The sequence below is a fragment of the Misgurnus anguillicaudatus genome, chromosome 25 (assembly GCF_027580225.2).
Source record: "Misgurnus anguillicaudatus chromosome 25, ASM2758022v2, whole genome shotgun sequence".
NCBI lineage: Eukaryota > Metazoa > Chordata > Actinopteri > Cypriniformes > Cobitidae > Misgurnus > Misgurnus anguillicaudatus.
Genome location: NC_073361.2, coordinates 19,735,804 through 19,755,226, shown reverse-complemented (window position 1 = coordinate 19,755,226; position 19,423 = coordinate 19,735,804). Strand labels below are relative to the sequence as shown.

The 19,423-nt window shown below is 37.0% G+C and overlaps 1 protein-coding gene across 3 annotated transcripts; it reads right to left on the bottom strand.

The window, feature by feature from the left end:
* Positions 1–3,316: 3,316 nt before the first annotated feature.
* LOC129425386 (xin actin-binding repeat-containing protein 1) lies at positions 3,317–18,779 on the bottom strand. 3 transcript variants are annotated; one of them, XM_055181295.2, is made up of 8 exons: positions 18,494–18,779; positions 17,869–18,021; positions 16,537–16,597; positions 14,954–15,307; positions 14,349–14,436; positions 10,867–10,997; positions 10,463–10,510; positions 3,322–8,848 (listed from the first exon to the last, which is right to left on the bottom strand). In XM_055181295.2, the coding sequence occupies exons 2-8, from the start codon at positions 17,997–17,999 to the stop codon at positions 4,709–4,711; spliced, it is 4,953 nt and encodes a 1,650-aa protein (XP_055037270.2). In that variant the 5' UTR covers positions 18,000–18,021; positions 18,494–18,779; the 3' UTR covers positions 3,322–4,708. The 3 variants fall into 3 exon arrangements, with proteins under 3 accessions (XP_055037272.2, XP_055037270.2, XP_055037269.2); XM_055181294.2 differs by having other exon boundaries at positions 3,323–8,848; positions 17,869–18,026; XM_055181297.2 differs by lacking the exons at positions 14,349–14,436; positions 14,954–15,307; positions 16,537–16,597; positions 17,869–18,021; positions 18,494–18,779 and adding an exon at positions 13,726–14,057 and having other exon boundaries at positions 3,317–8,848.
* Positions 18,780–19,423: the final 644 nt, after the last annotated feature.

Sequence of the window (19,423 nt, the reverse complement as noted above, 5' to 3'; positions counted from 1 at the left end):
TAGTGCACTGTTCTCTGCAGCCTTGCAATTCACTGTATTTTTCAAATATATAATTTCATATTCCGTGCAAATGCAGTAAACAATTATAATTTTTGCCATAATTATGCAGCCCTACCATAAGACCATATATTACTAAAGTAAACTTATTCAAAAACTAAAGGAAACAAATGTGTTTGTATTTTCCTCTATATTTCTATTTCTAAAAAATGGTGAGTCTTGAGATTAACTGTTGGGTTGATAACGTTTGGAAACCCCTGATATACAATACACAAGCAAGATTTATCAAGTATGCATTGGAAACAAATGGAAATAATCCGTATCTTTTTTTTTAGTACTTAGATCATGTCTATTGCTAAATAACGTAGGCCTACATTGTGTTAAAAAAAGAAAACATCATGGATATACTTTTGAAACTAATGAGTTTTGCATCAAATAGATTTTTGTTCCTCTTGCAATAAACGATGAATAATGACTATTCATAGAGAATTCATCTATGACTTGGATAAAAAAAAATATGTTTAGAGGCCAGCCCGTTTGTATTAAGACGCGCTCAAGTTTATTTAAAATATAATAGACGCGCGGCCGGCAAGCGCACTCAAAAGACGCGCTCAAGTTTATTTAAAATATAGACGCGCGGCCGGCAAGCGCACTCAAAAGACGCGCTCAAGTTTATATAAAATATAGACGCGCGGCCGGCAAGCGCACTCAAAAGACGCGCTCAAGTTTATTTAAAATATAGACGCGCGGCCGGCAAGCGCACTCAAAAGACGCGCTCAAGTTTATTTAAAATATAATAGACGCGCGGCCGGCAAGCGCACTCAAAAGACACGCTCAAGTTTATTTAAAATATAGACGCGCGGCCGGCAAGCGCACTCAAAAGACGCGCTCAAGTTTATTTAAAATATAGACGCGCGGCCGGCAAGCGCACTCAAAAGACGCGCTCAAGTTTATTTATAATATAGACGCGCGGCCGGCAAGCGCACTCAAAAGACGCGCTCAAGTTTATTTAAAATATAGACGCGCAGCCAGCAAGCGCACTCAAAAGACGCGCTCAAATTTATTTAAAATATAATAGACGCGCGGCCGGCAAGCGCACTCAAAAGACGCGCTCAAGTTTATTTTAAATATAGACGCGCGGCCGGCAAGCGCAATCAATATAGACGCGTCTGAAACAAAACTCGTGTTCAAGTAAGCGCTTTGAAAACCAGAAGACAGCGGCACGTCCTGCGTTTCCCATGCGTTTAGATGTCAATGAACCCTAATGCAAGATTTCTTCCAATAAGTGGTCGGGACTCGGGACACAATCAACTTGTGCATAAAGCGGTGGGGACATCTCTCACCCGCAAATACGCGTCATCCCGGTGGCATGACAACACCGGCCCTCGTGGCAAAAAAAAACAGACCGGCCCACCGGGAATCCTCCCGGTTCTCCCTATGGCCAATCCGGGCCTGCCAGATACAGTATGTAAAATATTGTATTTACTGTTTTTAACACCATAAACAATTAAAAATATCTCGAATAATATTGATTTATTGTTACAGTATAACTGTTTTATAAAATCAAGTCCTCACACTTAAATCTCAATGTAGCAAAACCATAAAAACATAATAATTACTATTTGCTCACACATGACAGTTTGTTGAAGATAATGGACCATATACTTGTTAATTGGCTCTAAATGATATCAGTGCAGTAGCCAGCGATCTTTATGTTGTTGATGTCCAAAGCCCTCATCATAGTTGCCCTTCGTCTTGAAGAGCTGCTGGTAGTGGAAAACACAGTAGAATTCCCCATAGAGAGGAGCGTAGCTTTGAAGACTAAAACCAAGCAAAAAACATTTTAGTAATGTTATATTGTTGTTTTTTTGCTTAAAACTTAAAAGCTATACAGTGTAAACTAAATTCAAATGAAACATATTTATAGATTAAGAGTTTTTATGTAACAGATGCAGTGTGGGCAGTTCAAGTACAGCCAAAGCAAATTGTAAGAGCCAAAGTCTGCAACTTCAGCATTTAATTAGTATTTTGCTTTGAAATAGTCTAGCTGCTTACACTAGTAGTCAACAAATAACTTTTTTACAAATTAAAAAGTTCTGCATTCAGTGATTTTTACAAAATATACTTATAGAAGTTATATGGTTCAAATATATCCTAATGTAACAAGGGCCCAGATTTAATTTTAATATACAGTGTATTTCAAACTGAACGGTGGGCATGTGAATTTGGACCAATATTGTGTTTTGACCACCTGTACTGTATTTATGCTGTATACTGTATTCATTGTATACTTCATTGTTATGTAATTCATATACTGTTCTTGCAGATATAGGTCAATATGCAAATCAAATGCCCTCCTTTCAGCTTCGATAAATAGCCTGTATTAAAATAAATAGTTTAATAAAATTAAACCTGTGACTTTAAAATATAATGTGAGATTACCAAGAAGATATTAATAACCTTTATTATGCCAGTTGCATCACCGAAAACACTATGCCCATTTGAAAAAGCACCAAATTTAGGCATCATTTTCCACTAATAGACCACAAATCGCTAAATTATATATAATATATAATTCAACAGTACATAAACAGGTATCTAAATTCAGTGTTTTATGTTATACTCTTCATGGAAAGAAGAATTAAATATTATTTTATGTTATACTCTTCTTACCTCAATTTCTTTTTGCAGTGCTTGCAGCAGAAACAGGTTTTGTGAAAAATGAGTTTATCAGCTGCCATTCTTTCCATGGGATAAACAGGTTTCAAACAGGCTGAGCATGTTTCCTGAGCCGCTGGCTGAAACTACAGTAACATTGAGAGGTTAACTGTGGGATAACAGCTGTCTTGTTTTTAATATACTGTAGCATTAGTTTTAGGAAGACACTGTTAGGGTGCTTTCACACCTGCCTTGTTTAGTTCGGTTGAATCGTACCAGAGTTCGATTGCTCAGTTGGTGCGGTTCGTTTGGGCAGGTGAGAATGCAGCAATCGAACTCTGGTGCGCACCCAAAGCGGACCGAGAGCACCTTGTAGAGGTGGTCTCGATACGCTTTCAAACGTGAGTGGTGAGAACACGAGATCCAACCGACCTTACTGCGAAAGTACTGCGCATTTTGAACTAAACCAGCTGCCGTAGTCAGCTGCGCAGTGCATTATCGGATGAGGAAGTGTTTGTTGACAGTTTCTATTAGCAATATTAGCACACTGACAGATCGTGGACATACCTAGAGTTGTGAGGAGCGCGGCGGAGCCTCAGAAATTGTGTCTTCGCCGTTTGTAGTGCATTAAAACGTTGTTTTTAAGCCGCATCCGCGATTCATTTTGAAAATGAACAGTTTGTCTAAAATGTTGTATACAAACTATGTATAACAACCACGGACATAATTACAGAGCGCAGCCGTCTGTCCATGGTGTCTGCTCTATTATCCTTCTTTTTGTTTACTTCCGGGGTTCCGTTGGAATTTCGCGCATGTTGATTCTGACCAATCGAGAAGCAGTTTAGGAAATACGTTAAAATACATGTGGCCAATGAGTGATGTGGATATTATCACATGACAGAATTTTGGTTCGTTTCAACTGGTGCGGACAGAGCAATCAGTGTGGTGTGAAAAGGAACCAAAACTGCTAAAAAAGTTACAATCATTTTTTTATTTTGGTCCGGACCAAATGAACCGAACTACAGATGTGAAAACACCCTCACAAGCTGTTTACATTTCTTTAGTAAAACACAAAGTTTGCTTCACTTTCCCATCCCATCGGCAAGTGAAACCGAAAGTTTTTATTTATCAGTTGTGTGTGTTCCCTTGGGTTTGAACCCATGACGTTGGTGTTGTAAGTGTCAGCCATACAAGTTAAGCCCTTTTTACACAGAGATCACATAAAATAGTTAAAAAATTTGTAAATATAATGTAATATATGCTTTTTATTTTTTTATATGTAATATTATATTTTTTGTGTAATATTAAACTGTACTTGTCAAAATGATTTGCAGCATCCAGGTTACAGTGTGTTTTTATTTGTGAGTGGTTGTTATCTGGGAATAACAAACTTGCAAATGTCGCGACTGGCCAATCAGAATCAAGCATTCCAACGAGCCGTATAATAAAATTATATAATTCATAGAAAGGATTTCTTTGATGATTAACACTTCCTGTATATCCTTACTGTGTATGTATATCTAGAAGCGTGCTTTACCCTCCCAGTCTATAGGTGGCAGTGAGAGGCTGGTTGGCCAATCAAACACAATAATATGATTGCGTTTCATGTTTGGCAGAGGTTCTGCATTCGATAATAATGTTGTAAATAACGTTTAATCTCTTGCATAAAATGATCGATTGGCTTCACAAGACATCAATATGTAACCTATATGTCACCAGGAGTCATGGGGATTACTTTTGTATTGAATATATATACTTTTTGAACTCTCAAAGTGGCAGAAACCGTTGACTTGCATTATAGGAATCACAGGCACTGGGATTTCTGTAAAATATCTTCTTTATTGTTCTACTGAAGAAAAAATTTCACCAACATATTGGATGGCCTGAGGGTGAGTAAATAAACAGCTAATTTTTATTTTTAGGTGAACTATCACTTTAAAGAAGTCATTATTTTAAAAAACATTCAATCACAAATGAATTAACATACAAAAAATAAAACCTCAAGCAAAAAAGGGCAAACATTTCAATTAGTGTACTGTACATGCATTAGTATTTATAGCGAAGGCTGGTCGTCTCTGATTAAAGGTGTGTTGATTGTTGGGTATGTTACTATTTCAGATGTTGTGGGACTTGTTGTGATAAACTTCTTTGAAGTTCTCCTGGTTTCAGGTTGAGTTGTGACAACCGTGGATGTTTTAGAGGAGTAGAACTTGTTACCGAAGCAGTCCGTCCTCTCGTAATTCTCACTGATAGTTCTCGTATCAAGGACTCTCTCTTTTTCGGGCGCTGTTTTCACTTCTAACACGCTGACTTGCCGTCTCTGATTCCCAGGGCTAAAGGAGATCTCTTTCGTGACGGTACATTGCCTGCGATCTGAAGATGCATTACAGCAACACTGGTGCTTGGCCTCTACCTTTGTTTCTGCTTTTTGGGGATTTATCTGAGATGTTGAAGGCAACGGCACCTCTGCGGGTTTTCTTGCTGCAGATTGAATGGAAATGAATGAAGGAGATGCTGGGGATGTTGATCTCTGTTTGGTTGTGGGAATAAAAAGATCTGGCCTTGAATTAAATGTCGCTGGTCTTGTTGGCTGTCCATTCTGGTTTTGGGCCTTTGGTGATTTGCTTGACCCAATACTGATTTTTCTTATGTTACCTGAAGTGGGTGAGCCTTGCACCTCTACCATCGACTCCCTGAAGAGACCAGAAAGCCCTACGATGTCAGAATCAGATCTCAGAGATGATACTGAGTAAAGGGCCTTTTTAATAGCTTCTTCTATATCCATAAGTCTCGCAAGTGTTTGCTCTTTCAAATTGATAATCTCAGCCCCAGCTTTTTCTAGGTCCCCAAAGGCCACTTGCATGGAGGACATCATCTCAGGTTCAACTGGAGTACCTAATGCAGCTCTTCTGTGCTCCTGCATGACAATTTCAGGGTTAGTTTTCTCCTCCTGTGGCACAACCCAATCCGGCACGCTCTCGAAAATGTTTTTAAGAGAGCTCACATTAACTTCATTGGTGTCTTCTTCGATTTCCTCTACTTTTGAAAGTATGTTTTTCAGTTCCTCTTGTTTCTTCAGGTTGTCGAAGATCTCCATGACGGCCGTGACGTTTCCCTTTATGATCTCGTCCATGTGCACCGAGAGCCTCTGCCTTCTTTCATCTTCAGTTTCTCCTCTTGGTTTCTTTTCTCTTCTGATCACTTCACTCTTTTGTTGACCATCACATTTATAGTCCTCACTCGAGGAGCCGTTACACTGTGTCATGATGTCAACATGCTGGACTTCAGAGTGGTTCATGTTCTCTGGGGAGTCCTTTACATGATCTTTAGCCATTTTGATTCTTTTAGGTTTTACTGGTGCTACTGATCCACCTGCCTTTGCTCCAAAGTTTTGAAGGGTAGCATGAAGTCCTACTGATGTTTCACTTTCTTCAGAGCTCTTTGACGATTCTTCAAGAACCTGTGTGGGATTGAGTTTTTCTTGTGTTTGACCATCATTAACTTTGATGTTCACTGTTGTATCACATGGTTCAGATTGACAGGCATCCCCACTGTCCTCTAAATTCTTGCAGAGGACATCTTTATAAGACATTGGGCCTGGGCCTGATGAGGCTTCTTTAATTTCCTCATTAGGTTTTGAACAGGGAGCAATGACTTTGTTGTTGATACGGTTTGCATCAGTGTCATTTGCATTTGGGCTGGGCTTCATTTTTAAATGATCTGGTTTAGGTGGAATTGCTGGCTTGGGTCCAATGGAAGTTTTGCATGTTTTTTGGGGAGCATCTGTGGAAACATGCATTTGTTTTGTCAGTGGTTTGTTTTTAGATGGCCTTTGACAAGAAGCAGTGTCAACTCCCTCAGCCGATCCTTTAAGAACTTGCTGTTCAACTTGAGGCCCAGAAGCAGCAAGCTTTGTTGTAGTTTTCAGAACAGTCTTATCACTTGGCTGATCTACATCTATCACCTTTTTGTGTCCTGCATATGCCTTTCCTGAATTCCTATAAATCATTGCAGCTCGGAAATCTCCCTTTGTGACATTAACGTTGGACTTTCCTAAAGATTCAAGTGCTGCTTGTATGCTTCCTCTCATCACATCTTCATTTTCCTCTTCTTGCTCTGTTTTGGAGATTTGTGAGGGCTCTTCATTATCAATTACTTTACTGTCCTTCTTGACCTCTGTTACCTCATGGCTCGCTGAACCAGGGTCGCTGATCTGTTGGGTTTGGTTGGTTGGAGAAGAAGTTTGAAGTTTTGCTTCTACACTCTGCTGAAGAGCTTTCGCCTCCATCGTGGCCTGCTGAAGATTCATGATTGCTGTTTGTAGATTCAACAATTCGTCATCTTCCACAACGTCAACCAGCTCTGCTTGAAGCACAGCTCCATCATCTTCAATATCTTGCAGGATTGTTTCTTTATTCAGATTCGTTTCACAGCATTGTTCATCTTTTGTTTGCATTGGTTCTTCAGTTTTATTAGTTTTGTTTTTTATAACACTTAACACTTTGTTCTCAGCAGACTCCAGACTCAAGCTTCTATCCAGATTGGTACTAAAAAGGGCTTTGATATTTTTAACATTACCTGGTATAATCTCAACTGTTTTCTCTCTTTCCTCAGATGAAGCACTTATATCTTCATCTGGCAGTGTTTTTTGTAAATGTTTTAAATGATTAAGATCTTCCTCCTCAACGCAGCTCCCGACTAGCTGCATATTAATAGTTTTGTTTGCTTCTAGGTCTATTGGTGAAGAAATGTCCCACATCTTGAGATTCTCTTTATCAGGCTCTAGATTTTTCGTTTGACTTGAAGTAATGGACCTTACATCAAACACCCCTATGTTCTCCTCACTGTGGCTGAAGAGAGCATACACTGTTATCTCTCTTGTTTCTGTTGCACCTTGTATTAAAACTCCTTTCCTCAGGGACTTCTCCTGACCGAGAAGCTCTTCGGTAACCTCGACCACATTTGCAATTCTGCAGTCTTTATCTTGAAGTACGGTGAATGGAAGTTGATGAGTTGGAACATATACCTTCTGAATCTCAACGTTACCCAGACTGTCTTCTTTTAGGTAGGTTACAATGGGGTTTAGGTTGGTTCCTGGCAGCATTTGAAGCATTGTGTTCTTAATACTTCCAGTCACTATCTCCTCATCATGAACTTCTGGTCTTGAGTCTTTTATAAGATTATACCTTGCTTTCTTCACATGCCCAGTTTCGTTAGATTCAAGGATGGATCCATCGGTTTCAAGGACATTGAAGTTCCATAAAGATATAAGAGTATCTTGAATGTTCTCCAGCATAGTTTCTGATTCTTCCTTAGTTTGTTGATTGATCTTATCAAAGGGAGTAGATTCAAACATCTGAGCTCTATTTCTTACATTGGCCTTTAGCATTTCTTCCTCTTTGCTTAAACTGTCAAGTGATGTGTAAATGTTTTCCTCATCATGTGACCTGTTTTCAAAGATTTGTTTGACTTTAGATACACCTACAAATACCTCACTTGTATCTGTGAAATTCGCATCACTATTGAGATTATTAAATGTTGAAGTCTCAGAATCATTCTTTGGTTTCTGGTCTGATCTATTTTGCTCCTCAGAGACAAAATTTCTTTTTGGACAGAGACTTTGGCTGTCTTTCAAAGTATCCACCGATTGAATTTCAAACATTCTGCGTGTGGCTTTAACATCCACCCTGATGCTCTGCTCTGACGTCACTTCCTCTTCATTAGGTTGAGTCTGAAATATAGTTTGCGATTTGTTCTCTTCATTGTTGGGTTCTTCAGACAACCAAGATGTTCTCTTGATGTCACCGTCCTGAAAATCCCCCTTGATCTGATGGATATCAGCCGAGTTGATTGCCTGGTTCTCAAATAACCAGCGCCTGGACTGAACCTCGCATTGGTATCCAGTGTCATTATCTGGGTCAGTGTTAAGAATATCAGCCATCTCCTCGTCTACCAAGCTGTCTATGTTTTTCAGCTCAGGACATGTGTGTTTTAGCAGTCGTTTAAGCTCGCACTTCTTTCTCTGTTGGTGAATATTGGACATAGTTTCTCTTGTAGGGGGCGGTGAAGTGAAGGGTCGCTCACATTCCTCTGTGCTGGGTTCCAAATGATGTTTCGGTGGATTTAATTCAAGTGCATCATCTTTTTTATTTGTAATGGGATGGGTTTGTTTAGAGATGTTCTGTTCGGCCATCTTAAAGAAAAAAATAATGAGGAAGAACCACATTAGCACCACAATGCCAAAATAGCCTTTAATTTTCAATGTATAATCTTTAGTGTACATTAGTGTAATAAATTGTTAAACATACCTGTTGAACTGTGATGAAGCCAAACCGCATGCCAAAAAACAGCATTTCATGCAGAGTGTTTCTAATGGGTATTATTGTCAGCAGGCTCAACCCAAGCATTAAAAACAGTTAAAAACATTACAGTTCTTGTCAGTATTTTGTTTATAGTATTCTGAGTGCAAAGACCCGGAAAACATCAATTGTGTGCATGGTTAAAGAGCACCTATTTCGTTGCCTAAAACAATGTTATTTTGTGTATTTGGTATAATACAATGTGTTCGAGTGGTTTATGGTTCAAAAACACGCTATTTTCCACATACCGTAAATTTTTGTAGCTCCAGATTTCACTCTCTTCCTGAAACGCATGGATTTTGTACAAAACTCATCAATTTGAAAAGCGCTGTGTCCCTGATTGGCCAGCTAATTTGTATGTTGTGATTGCCCTGAAGTCCTCTCACGTCAGTCAGAAATGTGACGCTCCTTACGCTAACAGGATTTAATTTACAGGCTAAATCCGAAGCGGGAGGAATTATGATAATGTCGGTCTTGTCTACATCACCAATCCCAGGAAGTAAACTGTTGCCTACAAACCGTGTGTTTGTTGCAGTCCAAGAAAATAGTTTTACTTTGGAGACAATAACTCGCATCATTTTTAACTTTGGGGTTTGTACATTTTGCATATCGTTAACATGTACTAATACACACTTACAAACCAAAGGAAATTTAAAAACATGAATCGGACCCTTTAAAGGTGCAGTGTGTAAATTTTAGCGGCATCTAGTGGTGAGGTTGCGAATTGCAACCAACAGCTCAGTCCACTGCTCACCCCTCGCTTTTGAAACGCATAGAGAAGCTACGATAGCCGCCACCGGAAAAAAATTATCGTCTGAGACAACTTAGTAAAAAAGTTTGTCCGTTAAGGCCTTCGGTAGAAACATGGTGGCACAAAATTGCGACTTTCATGTAAGGGGACCCTCGGTGTATGTAGATAAAAACGTCTCATTCTAAGGTAATAAACACATAACGGTTCATTATAAAAAGGTCTTTATACACCTCTGATAATATAGTTTTGTATATTATTTTGCATTTCTGTCAAGAGATCCTTTTAAAAATTACACACTGCACCTTTAAACAACAGTTTAAACTTTGTTTTCATTTTTTTAACTAGCCTGTAATTTGCAGTATGGATTAACCTATATATTTTTTACTGTGCATGTGTACAGTATTTGCATATATATACAAACTGCTAATCTGTTGACGATGTTTAAGGTTTTGTAAAAGCATAAAACAAGCAAGCAAACAAACAAAAATGATCACATGCAAGCTAAAGGCTTTTAAAATTGGACTACTGTAAATTTACCATAGTAAAACATGACACAGCACTCAAACACACAAGTCTGGCATCTAGTACAACTGTTTACAGCAGGGTTATGTTTGGTAGTGGTTAGCCAAAGCATGTCTTTCACTTAGCATGTGTTTACCACTGGAGTACAGTACAGCTAAACACCAATTTTGCTTACCCTGACTGGTTTGATCCTTTTTCCAATTGGGGAATTAGGATCTTGTTCCTACAGAGTAAACAAAGTGTAATGAAACAGTTAACAGTGTATGTCTGCTTACAAGAGTATATAAGAGCAAGAATATTTAGAAAATTTAAGACTTTAATCAACTTCTACCTTTATGTTTGCTGTGTTAATTATATAAAATAATATTTTTACATTGTTTGCATGTCCTTGAACTAAAATCCCCGACATGAAATCATTCATATACTACCGTATAATCTGATATAATAAAATGCTGTAAATACTGTAAGCTGCTCATTTAGCAAAATATTCATTCCTGCACTCCTTGCTTCACCTCAACTCATCCCCGTGACCCCAAAGGTCACCACATGCATCATGAGGAATAAAGGCAGAGTACTAACTTGCTTGAAGAGGTTTCCCGCAGACTCTGCAGCTGCCACTTTTGACAGATATAGTGCAGACAAAGCTTTGACGGAAATAGAGGATATCTCCGAGCTGTCTCTAAAGTCTGCAACTGTCCTTCTTTTATTCTCTGTAACACATCAGAACCAGGGTTTGGTTATTTGGACTTGAATTTTAGATCCTAATTTCCTGAATGAAAGAATGATACAGTATCAAGGTCAACATCTGTGCTTTTACAACTGTGGACCACAGGCGTAGTAGACCTACAGGGGTACACACAGTACTTTTCTAAATGGGCAGATATTTATTTATTTTAAAGGAACAGCTTGTCTATCAGTGGGAGGTGAGCTGAAGACCTTAACTGTGACCCAACATGCTGCAAAAACAACCACATTTCTTTTAAATCGAACTATCTCCATGTAGACCTTTACACGAGGAGTCGAAATTAATCAAAGTGCATGGTACACTGTTAGAAAAAATGGTTAAAATATGTACCCTGGCTGTCACAGAGGCAGAACCCTTAAAACGTCCTAATCTATATACATTTGGTATCAATATGTACATTTTCAAAGAATCTTTGAGGTACTACCCTTCAAAAAAATTATTTTCACGAAAAAAAATCGTAGTATTTTTGTCTTGTTTTCAGCAAAAAAATATCTAAAAATTCCCAAATTCAGATGCATTTTCTTGATAAGCAAAACCACTCAAAAAAATAACTCTAGTTTTTAGACCAAAATATCAAATTTTTCTGATTTTGTGCATAAATCAAGCAAAAAAAATCTGCCAATAGGGTAAGCAAATTTTTCTTGAATTTAGTGTTTAAGAAAAATGTTCAAGAGTTTTTTGCTTACTCCATTGGCAGATTTTTTTGCTTGTTTTATGCACAAAATCACTTAATTTTGATATTTTGTTCTAAAAACTAGACTTATTTTCTTGGATGGTTTTGCTCATCAAGAAAAAGCATCTTAATTTAAGAATTTTTAAATATTTTTACTGAAAACAAGACAAAAATACTAAGAATTTTTTCTTGAAAATCATTTTTTTGCAGTGTAGCTATTCTGCAAAAGATTACTTTCTTACTTAGTGTTTTTGTCTTGTTTTCAGCAAAATATCTTAAAATTCTTAAATCTTGATGAGCAAAATGATCTAGGAAAATAAGTCTAGTTTTTAGACAAAAAAATATAAACTTTAAGTAAATTAGTGCTTAAAACAAGTAAAAAAAATATATTTTTTAAAAATAATTTTACTTTCTTCATAAACACTTAATTAAAAAAAATCTTATTCCATTGGCAGATTTTTTTTGCTTGTTTTAAGCACAAATATGCTTAAATTTTATAGATTTTTTTGTTAAAAACCAGACTTACACTGCAAAAAAAAAAAAATTTTAAGAAAAAAAATTCTAGTATTTTTTCTTGTTTTCAGTAAAAATATCTAAAATAAGCAAAACCACTCAAGAAAATAAGTCTAGTTTTTAGACCAAAAATATCTAATTTTAGTGATTTTATGCATAAAACAAGCAAAAAAATCTGCCAATGGGGTAAGCAAATTTAAAATTAAATTTTTCTTGAATTTAGTGTTTAAGAAAAATGTTCAAGATTTTTTGCTTACCTCATTGGCAGATTTTTTTGCTTGTTTTATGCAAAAATTCACTTAATGTTGATTTTTTTTGTCTAAAAACTAGACATATTTTCTTGGGTGGTTTTGCTCATCAAGAAAAGGCATCTTAATTTAAGAATTTTTAGATATTTTTACTGAAAAAAATACTAATCATTTTTTTCTTGAAAATAATTTTTTGCATTGTAGCTATACTGCTATGGTAATTTTGCTCGTCAGGAAAATACATCTTAATTTAAGAATTTTTAGATATTTTTACTGATAACCAGGCAAAAATACTAAGTAAGGAAGTTTTTGCAGTGTAATATGCAATCGTTAGGTGCAAAGCAGTACTTTTTAAAGGGTACATACATCCCCAGTGACAGCTGGGGTATAAATATTTTGGCAATTTTAGAGTAATTTAGTTTAAGGATTACATACATAAACAACTTTTGAAGCAAACTGATAATGTCCAATTGTCCAATGTTTGTATACAGTATGTTCTGGTTTGTCTGTCTATACATTCATAAACCTTAAAAATGACTTTTACTACTTTCCATTCTGTTCAACATTACAGGCTTACATAACAGACTAAATCTCACACATGACTGTTTATTCTGTTTATCCTTATACTCTAAATGTAACATAATATACTAAATATATTCATAATATATTTACTATTACAATTTACTGTTTATTATGTGTCTCTTTTGAAACACTGATGGTTATTGCTTTGTCAGTTGTCATTATGGTAATGGGAACAGCTGTCATAAGTATATATCAGTGCAAGTCATAAGTGTGCAAAGTGTGATGGGAAAATATCTGACATCCTGTGACATAGATACCAATGAGATTTATAAGAAACAAACACACCCACACAGATGGCTGAATGAAGTTTCGAAAGCAAATTATTTTGGAAGTATGTAAAAATTAAACTGGTGGTATTGATGTTGACCATGTTTTGCATGTCAAGCTGACCACAAACACATAATTATGTCAAAACTACTGGGGCTTATAGTAAAAAGATTTTTTGTATTAAATACCACCCTTGAACTTCACCATGTGAAAAATTAACATAAGCTTATTTATTTACTGGTTGACAGTGTACCAGCCCAGTAAATTAAGCGTGTTTTCTGCGCAGCCTGTTTTGTAACATAACCTAAACAAATGATCAACTTCTGGAAAAACCACATCCAGTGTCACACTATAGTGCCCTGTCCATAATAAATGATCTTTTAAGCAAAATGTAAAAAAATTGAACTTACCATTCAGTGCTCTCACTCCTAGCTTTCTCCTCTTTAGATTCCTTTGAATTATTATATTATTTAACTCAATAATTTAACTCCTCTGACTGGTCTGTCGTCCCTGTACGTCCTCCAAGTGTGCGAGTAAGCCTGTGACCGCTTCTGTTCTGGCAACAGCTGACCATGACTGAGTCCAACGGAAGGGTAAGTGCCAACCGTCTATTTTAGGAGCTATTTAGCTATTCTAATATTGCCACACCAGGCTGAGTCAATCACTTGCAGATACACATGCCTTCTTTTCAGACTGCACTTAGAAATCGCTCAAATAAGCGTGATTGTATTTCCATGTTTCAGTGTTATTTTCGTCTCGTGTCATTGTGAACAGCTGCTGCTACTCCTGCTGTGATGTCACCTGGTGTTTCTAGTGTTTAGAGACCTTTACTTGTGGCCTACATTTTATCTAGTGTGATTTATAGTGCCACACTAATGCTTTGGTTCATAGTTCATTCATGCTACGCATAATATGTGCTTTATCTTGTGTCGTGTATATACAGTAGACTGCTCTTGACATTTAGGTCACCTGATGATACTTTGTCAATGTTAGACATTTAACCTTGAACTCGAGCCTTGCATTATGTACTTACCCTCTGGAAAGGATCTTTTATCAGTATAAAAGCCAGAAAATGTCTTTCTTCTCTCAGATAGGGATGTTTCCGGATACGTTTTCGCATCCTGATAAAGGAATTATATTATTAACACTTTGATCCAAATCAATTTACTTTGCATTCACACTATCACACTGTTATTTATTATGCCTCAACTTGTATACTTAAATGTTCTGATTTCTTTGTATAAATTCAATATTTGGCTTGATGGCTACATCTGGTGGAAATTTTGTGTAAATAGCCCACTTAGAAATCCTCTTACTGATAAAAATACTGATGTGTCAAATACTTATTTTCCTTGCGGAATGTATACATTTGGTACTCGCTGTATCTACTAATATGCATTCTGGGATACCAATATGAACAATTTAGGGAAAAGGTGTGCGTTTTGAAAGGTGACAGCTATTTTTTGGAAACAGTGCACACTTTATATTTTATCAATATCTGCACTGCCTGGGCATCGAACCCATGGCCTTGGAGTTGTTAGTAACACTTCATCTCCAGGATTATCATAACAAAACATTTATCTAATATCATTTATATATTGACTTAAATTCTTAAAAATCTCAGTAATGTCTGTATACCTTTAAAGGCATTTGATCCACTTCAGTCATATCATCTTGTTTGTCATCATGACTAGTGTTAGTCTCTGCTTCTGTTGGTGATGCTATGTTGTCAATAGGAAGTGTATGAGCTTTCTCAAAGCCCACTGGTTCATTTGCTAGGGTTTTGCTCCTGAACAGAGGTTGGGTCTTTGACTCAAACAGCGCTCTGAGGGCCGTGGTGCCCGCAGGTCTGCGTTGAGGAAGACTCTCCATGGACTTACTGCGGGAGAGAGGAGAGATTCTGGACCTCTCGCTGAAATCAGACGACTTCACTGATATCTCCGGTCCTCCATCAGCATCACTAACAGAGATTTGTGTGATCTGTGGACTGAACTGATAACAGACAGACAACCCCCAAAACACACATTTTGATTAAATTTATCACTACGTAAATATAATGTACTGTAGGTGACAAAAAATTTAAAAAGTGGTGGTTAGATGGTTGACATACTTGGTTGACAGCAGTTTGCCATATATTTTATTAATACTTTAAATACTAGGACATTTTAAAAAGTACTTAGTCATGTTGCAGTCTAATTAGGGGGACACTCCACTTTTTTTGAAAATATGCTCATTTTCCAGCTCCCCTAGAGTTAAAGATTTGGATCTTACTGTTTTGGAATCCATTCAGCCGATCTTCGGGGTCTGGCACTACCACTTTTAGCATAGATTAGCACGATCCATTGAATATGATTAGACCAATAGCATTGCGCTAAAAATAATCAAAGAGTTTCGATATTTTTCCTATTTAAGACTTGACTCTTCTGTAGTTACATTGTGTACTAAGACCGACGGAAAATTAAAAGTTGCGATTTTCTAGGCAGATGGCTAGGACCTATACTCTCATTCTGGCGTAATAATCAAGGACTTTGCTGATGTAACATGGCTGCAGCAGGTGAAGTGATATTCCGCAGTCCCGAAAATAGTCCTCTGCTATTGAAAGTAACCAAGGGGACTATTTTCGGGCAGAAACTCTTTGGTTATTTTTTTGCGCAACGCTAATGGTCTAATCAGATTCAATGGATTGTGCTAAGCTATGCTAAAAGTGCTAGCGCCAGACCTGGAGATCAGCTGAATGAATTCCAAAACGGTAAGAAACAAATGTTTAACTCTGAGGGAGCTGGAAAATTAGCATATTTTCAAGAAAATTGGAAAGTCTCTTTAAAGTAGGTGTATACAAAGAAGGAAAATAATGTTGAAAAATGTAAATAAAGAAACCAGTCACAGCACCAAAAACCCACACCTTTTCTTTAACATACTGTACTCTACACTGTCAGAAAATTTTTTGAAAATGTGTACCCAGCTATTACTGGGGTGGTACCCCTTTCAAAATGTACCTCAAAGGTACATATTGGTACCTCAAAGGTACATACTGTATTAGTATCAGATGTATACAGTACATATCTGTACCTAATGGTACATATTAGGACCTTTTAAAGGGTACTACTCCAGTGAAAACTGGGGTACATACAGTATATTGACACAAAGTCAATTATTGAAAAGAAATTACAAACATTTGTTTTTAAACCATTAAAAATGCAATGAACCATTTAGTGTTTTACCTCATGGTTTATGTTGCCTGAATGAACTGTCTTTGTTTTACTGCCAGGAGAGTTTTGGTATCTGGTGAAAACATGAAAAAAAGATGTGTTTTTGTCATTTACATTTATGCATTTGGCAGAGGCTTTTATCCAAAGTGTACCTTACAGTGCATTCCAGGTACATTTTATTTGTTATAATTATATGTGTGTGTGTTCTTTGGAAATCTAACCCATGCCCTTTGCATTGTCAGCACAATGCTTTGCCAACTGCGCTACAGGAACATTCGATTATTGTCTGCAAGTGGACTTGTCATTGATACTTCGTTTAGATTAGTTTATGATTTCTTAAAGGAGACATTTCAGAATACTTTTTTAAGATGTAAAATAAATCTTTGGTGTCTCCAGAGTACGTATGTGAAGTTTTAATTCAAAATACCATATAGATAATTTATTATAGCATGTTAAAATTGCCAATTTGTAGGTGTGAACAAAAATGTGCCGTTTTGGGATGTGTCCTTTTAAATGTTAATGAGCTGAAGCAAACACTGATCGCCATAATGATGGTTTGTAGAAATTACAACTCAGTTGTGCTGTCATTTATTCTCTCTCTCTCTCTCTCTCTCTCTCTCTCTCTCTCTCTCTCTCTTTTGCCATAAAGGCTGTACTATACCAACCCGTTCTCACCAAGATGCGTACAAATGACACGCAGTGTCATTATCGTGCAATAGATACGCCAAATTCCGATTTTGCGTGCATATGATACGCCAGTCCTTCCCATTCACTTATATGGCGAATCGTTTCGTGACGTTTTATTTATTGTTTTCTCATTTGTTTTCTGTTTTTTAAACCATTTTCGCTTGGGTTTAGGGTTAGATTTCACATTTATTTAAGCAGGTTATTTAATATACAGGTTTCTCTATGTTTTTATCTATATTTAAGCCATGGTCGCTTGGAGTTGGGGTAAGAGTTGGGGTTTGGGTTAGGATGTCATTTTTATATAACAAAAAGTTGTTCTAACCCTAAACCCAAGCGAAAATGGTAAAAAAAACAGAAAACAAATGAGAAAACAATAAATAAAACGTCACGAAACGATTCGCCATATAAGTGAATGGGAAGGACTGGCGTATCATATGCACGCAAAATCGGAATTTGGCGTATCTATTGCACGATAATGACACTGCGTGTCATTTGTACGCTTTTTGGTGAGAATGGGTTGACTATACAGCATCATTTCAGATTTTTCCATTTTTTGTATGGGCAGATTTTGATTCACATAGTTTCATTTAACGATGTTGTCACAATACTATTAACAGAGAATAAAAGAAGCTTTGGTTAAGGGAAGATCTTCCTCACTGTGCCACAAGCTGAGAGACAGACTTCCTGAAACTTTTGTCTCTGAGTCCAGCTTCAGTCCAGGTTTGGCTATGATCAGTAGAAACAGTCTTGAGAGACTGCGCCCTCCGCAGAATGCCCTTTACTTCCATTTTCTCTTTTTAAAGCCCAAACCTGCACTGAACACAAATTACATTGTACTTGGCATGAACTGCCGGCATTTATAGCTTAGACTTTATCTTTAAGTTTTAAAAGTGATCATGAAATTAAAAGCATTTCAATTGTGTGAATGTGTATCAACATAAAAATATTTAGACAATGAACCGTAATTTTACTTTTAAGATTTCAGATTTATTTTTAATCAAACAAACACGTTAACAAGAACATATATTGTAAACAGCACAGAAAACGACTTTGATTGACCTATGGAACCTTACATATATTAATCATTACCAGTGTTGATAATATGTCATTTATTATCTGATATTTCTCACAAACTGAAACGACACAAACATTACAGTAACTAAGTGCTCTAAGAAACAATACACAGTATCTTTAAAACATTTACATTCTCTTCCTAATAATGTGTTTTGTTCATCTGTTTTGTGTTTTAATCTGACAAGCGGTTAAAGTGAATGAATCTTACCTGTTCAAAAGTGTGGCTCACTCCATTAATGCATCTAGAAATAAATCTCTGTGCATCACGAGTGAAGCTTGCTGTGCAGAATGCTTGGGCGAAGTCCAGCTGGTTTATTACACCTGACTGCAGTCAATAAAACAGCTGCTGTAACGTATTTATGTAATGTCAAATATGTCATGCAGAAATCTAAAAAGCCTAAATATTTTTTGTGATGGCAAAACTCTTAAAAATATATATTTTTTAATAGCTTGACTTTAGGCCGACGTTGGTTTATGACATCGACTCAACGTTGGCGTCAGTCCTATGTTGGTTTATGATGTTCACCCGAACACGGAACACGCCCAGATTTTGGGAATTTAGCTTATTCATCGTATCCCCCAGAGTTAGATAAGTCCATACATACCTTTCTCATCTCTGTGCGTGCTGTCACTCTGTCTGACGCAGCCCCCGCTAGCTTAGCTTAGCACAAAGACTGGAAGTGAATGGCTTCAGCTAGCATACTGCTCCCAATAAGTGACCAAATAACACAAACATTTTCCTATTTATGTGTTGTGATTTGTATAGTCACAGCGTGTACAAATAACAAGGTCATATGAGACACAGCCATCTGAAAACTATATTCTCAGAAGACAAAGCACTGCTACTTGGGCGGAGTGATTTGCTCCCAGCACCTGAGAAGCCCCTTGGTGAGGTGTCGAGAGTTCGGTCAAATCAAAGTTGTGCAAATCACTCCGCCCAAGTAGCAGTGCTTCACCTTCTGACAATAAAGTTCCCAGTATGTATACGTTTAGAAGATGTCTGTGTCTCATATGACCTTGTTATATGTACACTCTGTGACTATACAAATAACAACACATAAATAGGAAAATGTTGGCGTTATTTTGTCACTTATTGGGAGAAGTTTGCTAGCTGAAGCCATTCACTTCCAGTCTTTGT